Here is a 16,772-nt window from a genome sequence, read left to right on the forward strand (position 1 = left end):
ACCCATCTATTTCTATCTCCCTGTGGTCTAGCTGCTGTTCAGGCTGACCCGCAGCCTTTCTAATTTGGCGATTAGCTGTAAAGTGACCCACCTGCCCCCACGGCCAGGCGGCTGGAGGGAGAGTGGGATCCCAGAGATTTCCTTACCACGCAGTCTCTTGGGTTGGATGGTCGATATTGTATACACACCTCAACCATGTCACACCCCTCCATCCTGTCCTCCTTGGAGCCACGGGGAGACCAAGGTACTAGCTCTCAAGTGCACCCTGGCATTGTCCCCTACACCCTCCCTGCCCCTGGGTAAACTGAGATGCCAGGAATAATTGATGACGATGCAGGCCATGGTATCTGTCCAGACAGGAAAGCACATACTTTGTCCCACCTCCTGCTGAGGGGTACCGTCCTGCCACCTCCATTTCCCCTAATTGGTTTTAACTCACTGCTGACTTACCCTTTTCATGTATGTCATTAAGTGCTTACATATTTGATCTATCTCATTAGAGAATTAAATACACTGGTAATCCTCCTCCAGTCTCAATCTAAAACATTATGTCTCATTTAGTATAATTTGAGCACAGTGTGGCTAAGAGGTGACAATGTTTTTTAAGTGGTTTCACATGGACATTAAAATTTATGCACTGCACATCCATAAATACTATCACTGGGCTGTGTCCCCCAGATATTTACACTGAGTTGCCCAAATAAATTCTGATGCAAAGAGATATTTTTTTTGGTGGAAGATACGTGAATGCTGTCTTCTAAGTTTTGGGGCTTTTTTGTTGCTTGGAAAAATAGATTATTTAGGCTTCAAACCCACTGTGCTCTACACGCTATGCACCCTCTCCCACTGAGCCACCTGTACTCCTTATTGTTTCGTTTCAGAGTGCAGGGGGGACTGTCTGACTATAATCCACTGCCACAGAAGAGGTTTAAAACACTCTGGTTTCATCTAATCTTCCAGCTCAGACCCAGCTGAGCTTGAAACCCGCTTTCTCCATGATAGGAATGGACAAATAAAGGTCTCTCCCAGCACTCCCATGAAAAGGGGTCTGTGTGCTCTGTGGATTAAAGCCCTGTGTTTTCTCTGTCTCTTTTTCTCAATTAGACTGAAAAGGTTGGAAAAAAAAATAGACACTCCTGTTCGTGCAGTATCCTAAGGCTTTGCAAGTACTATAGTCCTTGCTCACTTCAGATGGTCTTTAGGTAGTCAAGACTGTTTAATAACCAATTATAGAAGTGGTCAGAATTTAAAAGAGCTAAATATATGAGCTATTAGTATCCTCAAAGTTTTCGTGGTTTCTCAAATCCATCTGTTCTGTTCTGTTTCATTTAAGAGAACTTAGACATTTTAAGTATGGATCTATCAACAGTCCTTTTAATGATATTACAATCGTACTGTATATAGGAGCGCTGTACTGCTCTTTAAGCATCCGACCTATCCTCATTATTTATTTTTCAATTTCAATGTTTTGATAGCCTAACTTTTCTATTTGCAAAGAAAAACTTCAGTATAGAAATACTTCGACGCACATATACTTAAATATAAAAGTTGAACACACACACACGCAGGCAGGCAGTCACACAAATGGAGAAAGTGAAGAAGACTACAGGTTGATTAGAGATAGATAGATAGATAGATAGATAGATAGATAGATAGATACAGGGAGAGAGAGAGCGAGAGCGAGAGCGAGAGAGCGGACTCTTCTGTACAGGCACGTTCATAGGCAGCTCATCGGGTGTAAATAGAGGTCCTTCCAGTCCGGCGCATGTTTTGTATTCCCCCTCTGCAAAGCTGGCCGAGAATTTCTTACAATTGTCAACGCACCGGTGTCTCACTGAAATGGTATTTCATCAAGTCTTGTTAAAACCAACGTGACTATAGTGACCTTATTTTACCCAGTGTTAACAACCTGAACATGTTATGATAAAGTATCTATTCTGTTGCTGTTATTGTAGGTAGTTGCTAGCTTGATGCTAACGTTCTTCTTGTAAATAACATCGAGAAACTGACAGATTGACTTAAGTGCATTACTTACTTACTTTTTCTGTTTTCAGCCCAAAATTTTATTCAATACTTTAGCTTCAGAATGGTAATGAACACTGTCGCGTACGCAGCCCTGATGACGTCCAGTCGCATTTATGGCTATTTAACGGCAAACTGTCCTGCTCATTCTCAGCAACGCTTCTCGTATATCTTTTCTGTCCCTTTTCGATGCATTGGAAGTCCCCTCACATGTTGACACAAATTGAAATTTGATCTTAGTATAGCTTTACTGAATTGTAGGCTACTGTACTTGAGAGTACTACACATGAGAATTAAATAAAAATTCCAGCAGAATATACCTTAGAGGCACTGAACAATGTATTATAATGAAAATACATCAAATATGTGATGGCTCTCACCATCACTAAAAGTCAGTGACTTAAAGTTGTACGCAAAAATTTGGCCACCCCCGGGCAGATTACATATTTAGTTGATTTTTCTAGTGAAACGGAGTAAATACAACCTGTTAAGCAACCAGACATTAAATGAGCCTCTCTTCTTTATGGCATGTGCAAAGTTTTGGGAACCCTACTAAGTCTAACCCCCTATGGCAAAAATCAGCCAGCGGAAAGTCTTTTTCTTCTTGATTGAGGAATATTCACCCCTCTTCTTCTTTGCAGATCACTTAAGGTTCTGAGATATTGTTAGGTTTTCCTGCACACACAGCATGTATAAGATGTACGGACAGATTTTCAATGATGGTCACGTCAGGGGACTGTGAGGGTCTTAACAACAGCTTGTGTTTCTTGAAGTAATTAATTGTGGATTTTGAGGTCTGCTTTGGATCATTATTCTCTTTTAGTAGTCAGCCCCTTTTCACTTTCACTTTCTTGACTGATTGTAGAACATTGCAGTCAGTCAGAAAACTGCTTTATAGGCATCAGTTGGCTTCATTTTAGACCCTCACTCTGTTGCTTAAAGGAGCCCATGGTTGATGAGTGTTACCACAAGGGTTGAAGAGTCCGAGAATTTCTCAACTCTTGAATTGTCATCAGCTGACATTTCCTAACGACAATTCTTAACCTGCTTTACAAGTCCTAACCAGTCAATTAAGGCCTAACAAGTTAATGGAGTCCTGAGTGTTTTACAAGTAGAAGGATACCCAAACCTTTGCACTTGCCGCAATTACTGTTTAATTTTTTCTGTTTTTTTTTAAATTTGGTGAGTTAACATTTTTAACGTATGTTTGCTGCAGAAGTTGTATTTACTTCTTTTCTCTTAAAAAATACAAAATATGTCATTTGCCCAGGGGTGCCCAGATTTTGCACACAATTTTACATACAGTGAAATTTGAGCTGAAGTCTGGTGTCACTGTTCATAGATAAGGTCATAAAATGCATTGAGGAAAAGGCGAGAACTGACTGCAAAAACAGCAATTATTTATGAACTTCTTAACATTTTGTTTGTTAAGCAGATCCAAGTCCAGATACAGATGTGAAAGTTCTAAATATTTTCTTTTATCTTATATTCATTTATGTTATGTTATTTATTATATTAAAATAGCCAGTTGGAAGGATTATGCAGCCTTGGTGGAGGTGAAATTGATCATGGAACTCCTATATCCAGCTCACCGTATCTTCCGTGATAATGCACAAATGCACAACTGAGATTTGTACTACGTTTGGTTTTGTTCAGCTTGCCTGCTTAAAGGAGCTTTTTTAGATTTGGTAGGAAAGTTCAAACTGATCTCCTGAGGCTTTTCACCATGTGGAAATATTTAGCAATTTTTACTGTTCATAACATAGTCTTCAGGCAGTCACTCATCACACCCCTGAAAATGACTGACAGTTTTAACACTGGGGCCTGGGCTGTTTGACAAAGTGTAACCTCTTGTTGTTTTCCTTGTTCTATATCCCCTGTTGCATGATGTCTTTTTAGGATTACAGCAACATTTACTTGTTTTCATGTCTTGGCTGTATGAACAGCAAAATCCCCATAGATCCGAAAAGCCATCACACCCAAAGTGTGTGGAGATGTATGATGGCACTTCAGCTGTCGACCCTCTTGTCTTCCTTTATCCTCTAGTGTCCAGGCAAATGACCTCATGGAGGAAATGGGAGATAATGCAAACAGATAAGGCTTCTGGTACCTGTTGACCACAGTCAGGACCTCCTAAATCAGGACCCAATGACACAGTGCTCCATCAGTGCCTGCCTCAGTGACACCCACAAGGCATTGAGCTCTTATCTGCAATGGCCCCTGCTTAGCATTCACGCCATTCACGTGAACAATGCCACCTCTTCCCGCTCATTGGATCTGTGACTGACAGTGGGTGTTGGTGCACTTGTGTCTGACTTCAGCCGACTTCAGCCTCTATCTGACACTGAACTGTTTATCCAGTCCAGATACCCCCTCCAAGACACAATAAAGGGCGTGCGTCTTTCTTGCTACTTCCCATGTTGTTTGTCTAACTGGACTTTTATAATGGACCTTGCTCTCTATTTGGCACGTTGGTTTCCTCCTCAGAAAGGATCTGTATTATTTGGTGAAAGGTTAGGGCAGAAGGGCTGACTAAGAGCCAGCTCACCACCTACCCTCTGCCCAGCCAGCGAGGTGGAAGTGCCTCCTTGGCGAGACAGTGAAAAGCAGGGAAACCGCAGATAAGACCACTGCCTGTGATAAAAAGCAGAATGACTAATAGCTGAAGTCTTAAAGTTAAAGTTGGCAAAGATGTTACAGAAAAAACTGTATTGGTTTAATAGTTTATAAAGCTGGCTTTTCACTGGAAGAGCTATCTAGAATGCAGCTTTTGAGTTATGTGTAATCTACTTTCAGTTTTCATCATGCAGCTCAGATCTCATATTTGACAAGGATCATATCAGCAGGGGATCTTGGGATCCCATGCCTCCATAATGGCTCATGTGAAGCTGGGGAATTATAAAGCTTCTATAATAAACCCCTGTGATCAGTATACCCCTCCCTCCCTGCTCTTATTTATGAATGGCAGAATTTGACAAGGGGGCAGCTCAGGTGGGTAGCTGCCGATCACATGATACCAAAGAGCAAAGAATGTGGACAGGACTCCCCCCTCACCTCTATTCCAAGAAAGCCAAAAAACTTTGATGCCCCATATTATAGCGCATGCCCTTTTTGTCCCCTCCCTCCTCAAGTCCTCATGTGCAGCGATGCCGAGGAAGGGGAACGGGCGCTGCAGTTGAAGGGGTTGGGGGGGGGCACAGATAGTGGCTGCGTTTGATCTGAAGGTCGCCAGCCCCTTGCTGGTGTTGAGAGATCCTTGGCGGACGAGCCTAGCTCTTATTTAATAACATGAAGGGGAAGCGGACCTTTCTCTCATAATTAGGCCTAATTACCCAGTAGGTGTGGACAGACGGCCCAAGAAGAGACAAACTGCCTTTATCCATGGACTTAGAGTCAGATTACCCAGAGCTGTCTTATCTGTTACAGGGCCGGCAGGAGCCTCAATCCTCCTCTCTTGCCTCTTCCCACTGGCTCCCGTATCTACTCAGGTATACTAATCAGTCAGTGTGATTTGTTGTGCCCCGTCCACGACATGCAGGTTTAATTAGGCCTAGCTTGTTACCTTGTGGTATAATATCTGAGATTTTTCCTGTGAACATTATTTAATAAGAAGGTTCACTGACCTATTTGGTATTTGTTATGTATTGTTCAGTTACTCTATGAAAGCTTATTAGGTTCTGCAGGGTGCTCAGAATTTTGTAGATGTAAAGAGAACAAGATACTTGTCCTCGAGGATCTTTGACCAGAGGATCGAATCTGCCCCAGTTGCATACTGTCGCCTATCCAGCAAGGTAATTTGCATTCGCTAGAGATGTGTTTTTATGTCAAACATACAAGCTTGACAAGTGACTGGCTGGATTTGTTTGTTCGGCCGCCTCTCTGTTAGCAGAGAACAATTTAAGGGTCCTTGTAAATAGATTTGAGTGACATCCTGCCACCGTGGTGTTTGTTTACAGTATCTTTCTCTCCCTGCCTGAGCTGCCTGCATGTTTGTATTTGGGTTTTGTAGGTGACTAACTTTTAGCCACCACAACAGAGCCATTGCTGGGGGCAGGTCAGCGCCTGGAAATTCTGATGTGTAGAAAAAAGAAGGAACATTTCGCTGAGGAAGCAGTGGCAGGGGAAAGTGGCTATTATACTTATCTTTCAGATGCAGGTTTGGTTTGGCAGTCCCTGAGCCCTGTAAAGTGACATCCCCATCACTGTCCCCTAGTATTGTCTTTGATTGACAGCGAGGTGTGATTACCAGTGGAAAGTTCTGCAGCCCCTGGTCTTAAGACAATGAAAACAGCCAGTTTCAGCCTGCTGTTTCTGTGACTCACAGCTCCATGCAGGCCTGCTGCTAGAGGACAATAAGGATCGGTTAATCCACCTGTTATCAGGGTGAGCTTCCCCCTGTCACACACTCACACAGGCACAGGACTCTTGGCTCAGGAATGCAGCCTTACCCACCCATTCACAGGAGGCGCAGCTTAACTGATAGACCCTCACAAAAACACTGTTGACGGTTTTTGCCATTTTTTTCATACCAGACAAAAACTAGTTTGTACAGTTGTTGGGCAAAGGGTTTCCTGTTGGTTTGGTTCATAGATTTGTGTGATATTTAATGGTCAATGTGTTATGCAAACAGACATATGCTTTGAACCATTCCCAATAAAAAACAAATGTTTTTTTTGGCATATATATTTGGAGGATTATTAGTTCTATCTTTTCTATAGTGATCTTGGAAAAACATGCTCCATTTTGCTCCTGTAAGCATGCAGTGTGTCTCCCTATAGTGGTAAATTCATAGTAAAGCTGATGGATTCACTGTGTCCTTTTGAGTCTCTCAGACTGTGGCGTAGAGTCCTTAATTAGGCAGGCCGGTCAGAGAGCCGTCTTTCCGCTTCACAGGTTCACATGGACAATTTAACCACTAACCTCCTGAAATGAGCTGCTCCTAAATGCCTCAGGGTCCAGTTTCAGTGTCTGCTGATTGCAGAGAGCAAGGGTTATGATAAGTAAACGCGTCAGGGGGATGGGATGGAGTTGTGCTTATTAATCACCACATATAGTTAGTTACCTATATTGTGCAAGAGTCTTTATGATTGAAGGTGCCATGTGGAATTTTCTTTTTTAAAGTCGGTGTTACTCACCAAAATTCACTGTGTATCTTTAAGGGGTGAAAAACAGGATGAATGTGTTTGCTTTCTCATAAAACATTTGCAGGCTTTTTTTTCCGCCAATGTTGTTTACATGTTAACTATCTAGCAGTCAATTCTCGTATTTGCACATTTCTTTGCGTTACCGCAGTGGACTGTTGATCAGCAGAATAGCATGAAAGAGGTAGTGGGAATATGTATCATGTCACCTGTGTGTGCTTTAAGATAGATGCTAACATCAGCATGCTACCATGCTCACAGTGGCAGAGCTAACATGCGGGTGTTTTGAAACAGTAATGTTTACCATGTTCACCATCTTAGTTTAGTGTGTTAGCATGTGGTGGCACTAAAGGGAAAACTCAGGCGATCATGAGAGTCAGCAGGAGTCATCCTCTGGGGATCATGAATATCGCTACCATTTTACAGATATTTCAGTCTGGACCAAAGTGATGGATCAACTGACTGACTGACATTGCCATTCCTAAAAACATTGCTCCATAGTGTTACCAGTGGTTAGAGACTCCACAGGGTAACTACAAGGTAAAGCTGGCATAACCTTAGTCTTTTGTTCTACTCTACTTTTAAAAAACTTTGTGTTGTGGTTAGTCTGATGTGGATTTTTTTGGAAAAGTCATATTTAGGATTTGTTCTCATGTAGAGATGGTGAACATGTTATTACTGATAACTGAGTAGAACAATTATATCAGTGTGACACGAGAGCAATTTACACACAACCCTCAGGGATGTCAGCCAGTAAAACTAGCAAGCCTTTTTTTATTTTTAGGTTATTTGTTCACTTTTATTTGAATGGGTAGTCATTGTCTCCATTGTTTCCCATAACACTGAGTAGGTAGGCTCCCTCATCCTGAATTTTCTTTTTTGTCTTTTTGTGTATAAAAATAGTCCAATAATATTTAAATATAATGAATATTTATGAAACCTCCTGTGGCATAGAACAATGTATGAATCGATGGATATTAGCTATCTGAAGCCATAAACTCACATGATTATATTGCAATTTAATGTTGACATATTATTTCCTTGCAGCATACCTGCGGTTAGTTGGGTTTCCTCAGTTGCCTGGCCTACAAACGACATAAAAGCCCGAGCTTTTACCTCTGCCTTTGGGACAACGGCTGTTGATCACAAGAGGAATGAGAAGCTTGAATCTCCATCTGTTTACTGTAATTAAGCTGTCAGAGGTTTTGATTTATGACGTATTGAGTAAGAGGTTTTATCACGTATACTAGAAAGCGGAGGACGGAGAGCGCGAGAGTAAGAGAGCCACAGGGTTTATAGCAACTAACAATAGAGAAAATAGAGACAGTGCATTAAACACAACTGTCTGCTGTGTGGAAGAGAGAGGCTTCAAAGCAAAATGGAGCTGCTCTCGGACTCTCTGTGCTGAGTGTTTGTGCAAAAACAAAATGAGATGGTTTCTGCAGATATTTTGTTTGTTAGGCTTACACTTATCTTTCATTGTATTTTTTTATTCCTCTGAAAGTGCCAAATTAACCAGATGGTAATGGAATAGTTATCACGCTTGCTGGAACGACCCAGTATCGTCGAAAGCTTTGGTTGGGGTGATACTGACTGGACCTAAAACCTTGTCACTTTTCTTCAAATCAGTCACTGACATAACTCATATCTCAACCCACTTTTCTTGTTGTCTGTTCCAGTGGCTGTAATGACGCTTGTTTGTGGCCTCCTTGCATCCATACATTGATTGCATGACCCAGGGATGTCTCGTCCTGCTCCGTCCCCCATCTACACCCTGAGGGGGGCTGGTGGGCCCCTCAACACCCTCCACTTTAGCTGCCATGGAAAGGACACTCCCCTCCTATTTTCTGGGTGAGTCATTTATTTCAATATTCATATTTTGACTCTTCATCTTCCTCAGACAGTGAAGATTTGTTTTTGTTAATCTCATCCTCTTTTTGTTATCAGAATATTTGGAAATTTTCCTACTTTAGTTCTTCATCAAGTCCATCATAAGCAACACATACATGTAGACAGGTTTGTTTTATTCCGAGCGATAAGTAGATACCAAACCAGTCATCAAGATTCACTTCAGGTGTTGGGTTTGGATGCAACACAGTGTCACATGAGCTATTTTAAAGGTCCAAACACCAAAAGTTCTGATGTTATTATGGTATTTGTTTGTTCGGACAAGCGCAAATCTGACCCCTTTTGGTATGTTCTTTGTATAGTTAAGGAGGAGAGCAGAGCAGTGTTGAATGATTCATTGCAAATAATGTATGAGTAATATAAACAGCTTCATGAAGGATCTTTTTGGGTTTTGCAGGTCAGGGAAGGGTGTCATCCATATCTGGAACCTGAACAGCAGGAGGGCTGAGAAGATTGTAGAAGGTCATTCTGGTAGCTCGGTCATCTGGGTCAGCACACTGCAGTCGACAGATGCCCTCATCAGGTCAGGATAACTGATGTCTTGGTCGTAGCTTCCTGATAAGGTTTCTCACTTTGTTTAGCTTCTCAATAAGCACATACGTGCATTGCTATATAAAATTCCTTTTTCTTTCTGTTGGTGGAGCAGTCAGGGACGGGACATGCAGGTCTGTCTGTGGGACCTGAGAGAAGGTCGCAGTGAGGTGGTGGACACTGTGTGGACCGGCAGCGTTGGATTCTCTCAGTGCTCCCTGCTGGAGACGAGCCACGGAAACTACCTGCTGGCCTTTGCTGGACAACAGACAGAGGAGGTTAGACATGGCTATGTGAGTGTGAGTGTGAATGTGTCTGTGTGTCTGTGTGAATTAGCCCACTTTACTCTTTGGTGTGGACGTTAATGGCTTGTAATAATATGTAAAAATAATGATAACACATATCTATGTTTAAATTGTGTTTTAATTTTACCAAAAAGTTCATCTGTGTACTTCTGCGAAAAATGTTGCATTTTTAAATTCAGGTAAGGACTTTCTTTAGACAACTAGTATAAAACAGATTCTACAATATGTATAAATGGCTCAATTTTTAGGCTTTTGCTGTTTGTTAACCTTTAAATATTGATGGAGGATTTTCCATTTTAATTGGGTGAAATCAAGCAGGAACTCTCAAGATCAAAGTATCCACTGGCACATGTTTTTCTGTGTTCACTAGGAGGTAACGTCTGAAATTGGAGTATAAAAAATGCCATCCTGTATGAACCTGACCAGACTTGCTGTTGCCAGTTTACTTGTTTGACTTTAAACATTCACACATTGTATTTTACTGTTTAGTAAGTCCCACAGCCAGAGGTGTTCTTTTTTTGTCCTGCAGTCTTTTCCTATTGTCACACTGCTGTGATGATCGGATCACAACAAATTTGAAATGGTTTGAATTTAATCAGGTGGCAGAGGTAATATTTTGAGCCAATTGTATGTGAATGTGTCATGAGTCAACGTGAAATGTGAATATTCAGTTTGCAGCCAGAAGCTGTCTAAAAGTAATCTAAACACCATCATTAACAAACCACCCAATTTCATGAGTCAGTGTGCTCATTGCAAGCATAGCAACTTAATATCAGCCACCAGCTGAATGTTGGGTAATTCTGGCTGTAGCTCGTAACATGCCATTTAGTGAATGCTTTTGTCTAAAGCAGCTAATTGCTCTGTGAAGGTCTAAGACAGCAAGCGTAAGTGTAATTTTTAGAGGGTAACCAACAAGGATGTTCCTGCCTCTACAACTCCTCTAACTGATGAAATAGTCAAAGTGGCTGTTTACTTTTTTAATCTTTCACTGTTGTGTTACACAAAGAATTCCTAGGCTTGATTAGGTTATGCACTGGAACGAAATCAAATTCTGTCTGTCTCGTAGCTAGTGCTCAACAACCATAGGTCTGTATGGCTTTGTGTGGAGCCACTGTCTGAGCGGTGCAGCAGGAAAGGGAGAGGGCAGCCAACGATTCAGCCATCTTTTATTGCCTTCAGATTCATGTTACTTGTTCCACTGTGGAGGAGCCACACTTAAAAGGGACAGAGCAGTCACCTGATCCAGCCAAACGTGCCTCTGCTAACCCCAGTCCAGCAAGCCAGGCATCAGGGCGCCTATGACTCCCAGCACCTCAATAATGCCATTGTCCCAACATACACAGACAGACAGAAACACACACACACACCCACACACAAACACACAAACCCCTAAAAGGTAGGCCAAAACATGCCACAGCCGATGTTTTCATTTTGTCTCCCCACCCCATTCCAGAGATATAACTGGCCAAGACGGATGCTTATCATCTGTCTGCAAATCAAACACCCACATAAATGAATTCCCTCAAGAAACGATACATATGCACTTGCCACAAAACATGAACAATGGTATAAAAAGTAAGCATGTAGGTCAATATTTAGATATGGAACATAGAAAACAGACAACAGTTTCCTTCTGAGCTATTTCAGGTGGTTTTACTGTTTACTGCTCACAGTGAGATTCCCGCAAGCAGATTGCTGCCATGGCAGAAACATTAATTAAAAGTGTGGGTGTTTTATTTATGGGCAGTGTGATGCCACACAAGAACAGTGATCACCTGAGGCACAGAGAAGTCCTTAAAGGCCCCCTTTGTCAGGCATGCAGAGGTAAACAGGCAGGACAGATGTGGCCTAGCGCTAAAATACAGATCACTCCCTTAAAGGGCTGTTTAATCTGAAGCCTAATGAGGATGAATATGCAGATCATCAGTACAGAGGAAGTCAAAGGAATGAGCTTTGGTAGTAATGGGGGTACACATACACACACACATACAGGCACACACTTTATCACTGGCTTCATTAGGCTGTGTATTTTATCAGAATCAGTGCCAATGTGTGCAGGAAAACACCATTCATGTCGCAGGGTTGAACTATAGTAGGATTTATTATAGACAGTGGGGCGGCTGCTTTCCACTGATGGATTGTGCTCTACTGCTGGTTGGAGGCACCCCGATCTGCGGAGTCCCTGAACCACAATAAAAGAGTTAGGCTGTAGCTTTGTTATTTGAGTTCAGAAGACAAGCAAATCATGACTTGCCAGACAGACTGTAGACATATATATGAAGAACTGCAATTTATGTGTCTTTGTAACTGGATCCCAATGATGAAAACAGATACATTGGAATAAAAATACATTAAGATATAATGGGTAAAAGTGTAAAAACCTTTTTATGAAAGTGTGCCAAGCTTATATCTTTAGGTAGCCTGCTCCTGAGCTGGGACGGTGGGAGACAGGGCAGCAAAGGATCACAGTTGGGTTTAGTTTAAACACAGAACCATGCGTGATACAAGTTATCTAAGTGAAGCCGTGCAAAGCAGTTTAGCATGTTGACACAGAAATCTCTTTTTAGCCATACTGGCGGTGTGGCTCTAGGAATGGAAACGTTGGGCTGAAATATCTTAACAACTCGGATGGACTGCCATGAAATTTTGTACAGAAGACCTTGGTTCCCGGTGGATGAAGCCTACTGAATTTGGCGATCCTCTGATGTTTTATCTAGCACCACCAGATGGTTTCCCCTTTTCTAGTTAAATGTCTCAACATCTAATAGATGGACCGGCACATTTTGTACAGACATTGCATGGTTCCCAGATGGTGTATCCTAATACCTTTGGTCATCCTCTTGAGGTTTAATCTACAGATATCATCAGTTCAGAATTTTAATCTATCCAGTACTTTAGTTTATGATCAAAATAACTGCAAAACCACTGATACCCATCCACTGTACTTTTTGTGTCCTGCATGCTAACACACCAAACTAAGACGGGGAATACAGTAAACATTATACCTGCTTATTATCAGCATAATAGCATTGTTACTGTGAGCATGTTAGCATGCTTACGTTAGGATAGCTCAAAGCACTGCTTTGCCTTAGTACAGCCTCACAGATCTGCTAGCATAGACGTAGAAAGTGAACAGGTTCAGCTATCTCTTGTGAGATTTAATCTAATTGTCACATGTTCTCTGCAGATCAAGATTATTGAGCTGCCCAGTAAGACCCCAGTCTGCACCCTGGTACCAGACACTAAGCTGGGGATGGTCATGTGTATCAGACTGTGGCAGGTAAGTACCAGGGAATCATCTCAAGTGTCATTTTAATAGAAATTGATGCATATATATATGTATGTATATATGTATGTATATGTATGTGTATGTATATGTGTGTGTGTATATATATATATATATATATATATATATATATATATATATATATATATATATATATATATATATAATAATAATAATAATAATTTATTATTATGATTATTATTTTTTTTATTTTTTTTACCTCAACCCTAAACAGCGGCGTTGTGTCCCTCTTTAACTACATGTGAAGTTCAATGAGTTCACCTTGACAGTCGCCGTCAAAAGCAGCAGGTTCTCTACCCTCTCTTTCCTCTTTGTTTTAAATGGTACTTTTTCTAGACTCACCTACCTGCTTTATTCAAATTGGCCAGCAGGCAATAACAAGATGCAATAATAGAAAAGTCAACAAAAATGCACATATGAGACGTGGCACATGATTTACAGCCCAACAACTCGCTGGGCCATTTTTCCAAGCGTTTCTTCTCAGCTGGCAGCGAGTCCCAACACTGTAATTAGAGCGTTTGGAAGGGCCGGGGGTTCACAGCCATATATCAGCCTGCAGCTGCACATCCAATCTGATCCAAGCAAAGAGTTTGCTTTCTGTTTTGTAAATGCCGTCGAAAGTTTTATTTTCCAGCCATTAAGGATACCCTATAATTATTTTCATGGTTAATTGTTAACTCTTTGGGCTCGGGGCTTTAGGGTGTGACTGTGGATGGTTTGAATAAATTTTATAGGCTGTGCAATTTACAGTCAACAGAAGCTGCTGGCCCGTGCTCATTCAGTCCTGTAATACTAATTAAGCCATAAAGGTGAAATTGTGTTTGTGCTATTATTATAGAGAGATGTAGACAAGTTAGAGAGTCTCTCAGTGCCTGCTGACATTGTGTTTGTGTTTTTCCTTCTTTCCCTTTGATTCACTGTTACACCCACCTTTCATCATCTGATTTATGAACCAATGCAGGTTCAGTGTTGACTGCCAGGAAACATAATGAACAATTATATCATTATAAATTATATAATATTGTAATACAGAACAGACAGCTGTATGACTTCAAAGCCGAAGGGCCCAGGTGATCCTCAGTCATTTCAGGCTGATTCCTTTCAAGGCTGAGCCATGTTCATCTGTTACACTGACTGAGCAACTGGAGACATCCAAGCAGTGTGAAAAGACTGAAAACCCTCTTTCACACACAATCACGCACACACAGGCAATATGGAAACGCATTTTCTATGTCAGTCATAAGAAAAAAAGGCTCGTCTTGTCTTTCACATCAAATGCTCATATGCTACCCACTGTTTCCTTAACCTCACACAGCGGGAGGCAACAGTGGACACCGTCATCCCCTATCTACACCCTGTCTCTCTCCATCACACACACTCCAGGAAGAAGCCACTGACAATTAACTCCTCTCTGTCTTTCCTCTCACCATCCCTCCCTCTTTTCTTCCCACCAATGAGACGAGAAGTGATTATCCTCCATTATTTCCAAGACAGACTCACCAACAGATTTATTGTTGGCCTGTAAGCCCTCTCGGCTGGAGTTTATGGAACACATTAAATGTAGTGTTAAACTTCACTTTTTTTCTCAATTCAGCTTCCCTTCAGCAAAGTCCCATCCGGCCTTTAGTTCAAATGCTGATCTATGTCTAAGAGGTTACAGAGCTCACTGTCTGATTTCTCTGAATCTGATTGGCTGTGAAGTGGCGAACAATACAGCGGACGTGGAGGCAGAAAGTACATCCGCATGTGGGTTTGACTTTTGCGGGGATGTAGGGCTTGGCCAGGGGGACATTATTGATGTATGATGTGCAAGGCTTTTAATGTGAACAGAGGCTGGCGGGGAAAAGGAAATGTTCCTATACAGATATCCATCACTCTCAGCTCATCACCTTGCTGCCTCATGGCCATGACATCATGGTGGACCGGCACAAAAACCGGAGGAAACGATTGGTTCCTTATGTTGAAGCACTGCCTGCCTGGGGCCTGTGGTGGCCACATCAGCAAACAATCTGTTGGTTTCTTGGTTGTTGAGGATTTTTGAGGAACTTCACACACAAGGAAATTATAAAAAAAGTGTTTGCTGAATATATAGTGTATTCAGGATGTCTCACACATATTTCTCTTTAGTTACATTTAGATTTTACCTATTTATTCTTTATTTTTGTATTAGTTTATTTGACAGTGACAGTGCTTATTGATTGAAAAAAACGTAAATGAGCCAGAATCACCCTAAAAGCACCCAAAAGTTGTTCATGGTCAGATGTCCAAGAAATAAAATAAGATGACATATCCTTTTAAATTCATACTGTGTGTGTAATAAAAAATAAATATGCACCAAAATAGCACAGCACACATCCACGTATAGATAATGCCACTGTACAAGTCATGGCTGTTAGTTACAAACTATACAACAGAAGAAAAAGAAGTACAAGATAATACACCTTGGTTTAAAAAATAGACCTTGGAACACTCACTTGGAGACTAGTATTTAACCAGTATGTATTTGTGGAGGGCTGTAGTATCATTTTGTGTTATATTTGAGCATTTAAATTTTTCATTTAACTGCTCTAAATAAATACAGGGCTACTATAACAATACTGGAGCACTTATTATAATAATTAATGACTTGATTCAGTGAAGAAAATCTTAATTGTCATATAGAACATGACAACTTTTAGTTGACCTAACTTTGTTAAGTCCTTTTCCTTCAGTTTGTCTAAAAGTTGCTCATTACACAAATATAATAAGAACCAATTTGACTGTCAGAGTTAAGGAATGTCATTAGAAAAATAGTAAAAACATCGAGAGTGGTCAAGTTGGAAAAAGGCCTAATATGACCAGCAGAGTGGACACGTGACAAAAAACAGTCAACCACGAAATGGTTGAATTGTTAACGATGATAGTGATGCTTACTGGATAAAATAACAGAATTAGATTTCCTGTAATTGTTCAGACTACATTTTAACACATTATGTGCACAATCATTTTCCTGTCATTGCACTTCAATGTGTTTCACAAATACAGCTATGAAAAAATGGCAAAGGTCACATGACTGTTAACAGCCATGCTGGAGAAGACCTAGCTTCATTGCTCTCTCCACTAGTCCTGCCTCTCAAACCGGCTTCTATCCATCTGTCTTTCCAGCTGTTCTGTGGTGATGAATCTCCTCCCAGAGCCCCAGCCCCACTCCAGCAAAGAGCCCTCTTGTAGAAAGGCCTGTGGAGGATATAATGAATTAGGTGTCTACCCAGGGTTCCTCGACCTCCAACCCATGACATCATCAATCAAGGAGGTCCTACACTTAAATGAAACGGTGGGCCTCAAGCCTGGAACGCTGAGCCCGGGCCCTGCCGGCAAGCAGGGGCCACTGATTTTCACTTGTTTTTATTTGTTTTCATAATCCCTCAGTGTTCGTCCTCGCTGATGTGTTTGGAAGGAATACACGACTCTGTCTATAATTTGTTTAAAGCTGAAAGAAGAGAAATATAGAGCGTTAAGTGAGAAGAGGACTGTAAGATGGATGAAAAAGCGGCAGACATGGCCCCCTCGCACATATGG

The 16,772-nt window shown here is 41.3% G+C and overlaps 1 protein-coding gene across 2 annotated transcripts in view; it reads left to right on the forward strand.

The window, feature by feature from the left end:
* Window positions 1-1,713: 1,713 nt before the first annotated feature.
* gnb1l (guanine nucleotide binding protein (G protein), beta polypeptide 1-like) overlaps window positions 1,714-16,772 on the forward strand; it is a 26,387-nt gene continuing 11,328 nt past the window's right edge. The window contains exons 1-5 of one of the 2 annotated variants that reach the window (XM_040156220.1): window positions 1,714-1,842; window positions 8,843-9,014; window positions 9,469-9,594; window positions 9,718-9,895; window positions 13,095-13,187. In XM_040156220.1, the coding sequence (XP_040012154.1) occupies window positions 8,905-9,014; window positions 9,469-9,594; window positions 9,718-9,895; window positions 13,095-13,187 (507 nt within the window). In that variant the 5' untranslated portion in view covers window positions 1,714-1,842; window positions 8,843-8,904. The remainder of the gene's footprint in view (window positions 1,843-8,842; window positions 9,015-9,468; window positions 9,595-9,717; window positions 9,896-13,094; window positions 13,188-16,772) is intronic. The other variant, XM_040156221.1, reaches the window with a different exon arrangement.

This window comes from Xiphias gladius, chromosome 19 (genome assembly GCF_016859285.1).
Source record: "Xiphias gladius isolate SHS-SW01 ecotype Sanya breed wild chromosome 19, ASM1685928v1, whole genome shotgun sequence".
NCBI classification, from domain to species: Eukaryota; Metazoa; Chordata; class Actinopteri; order Istiophoriformes; family Xiphiidae; genus Xiphias; species Xiphias gladius.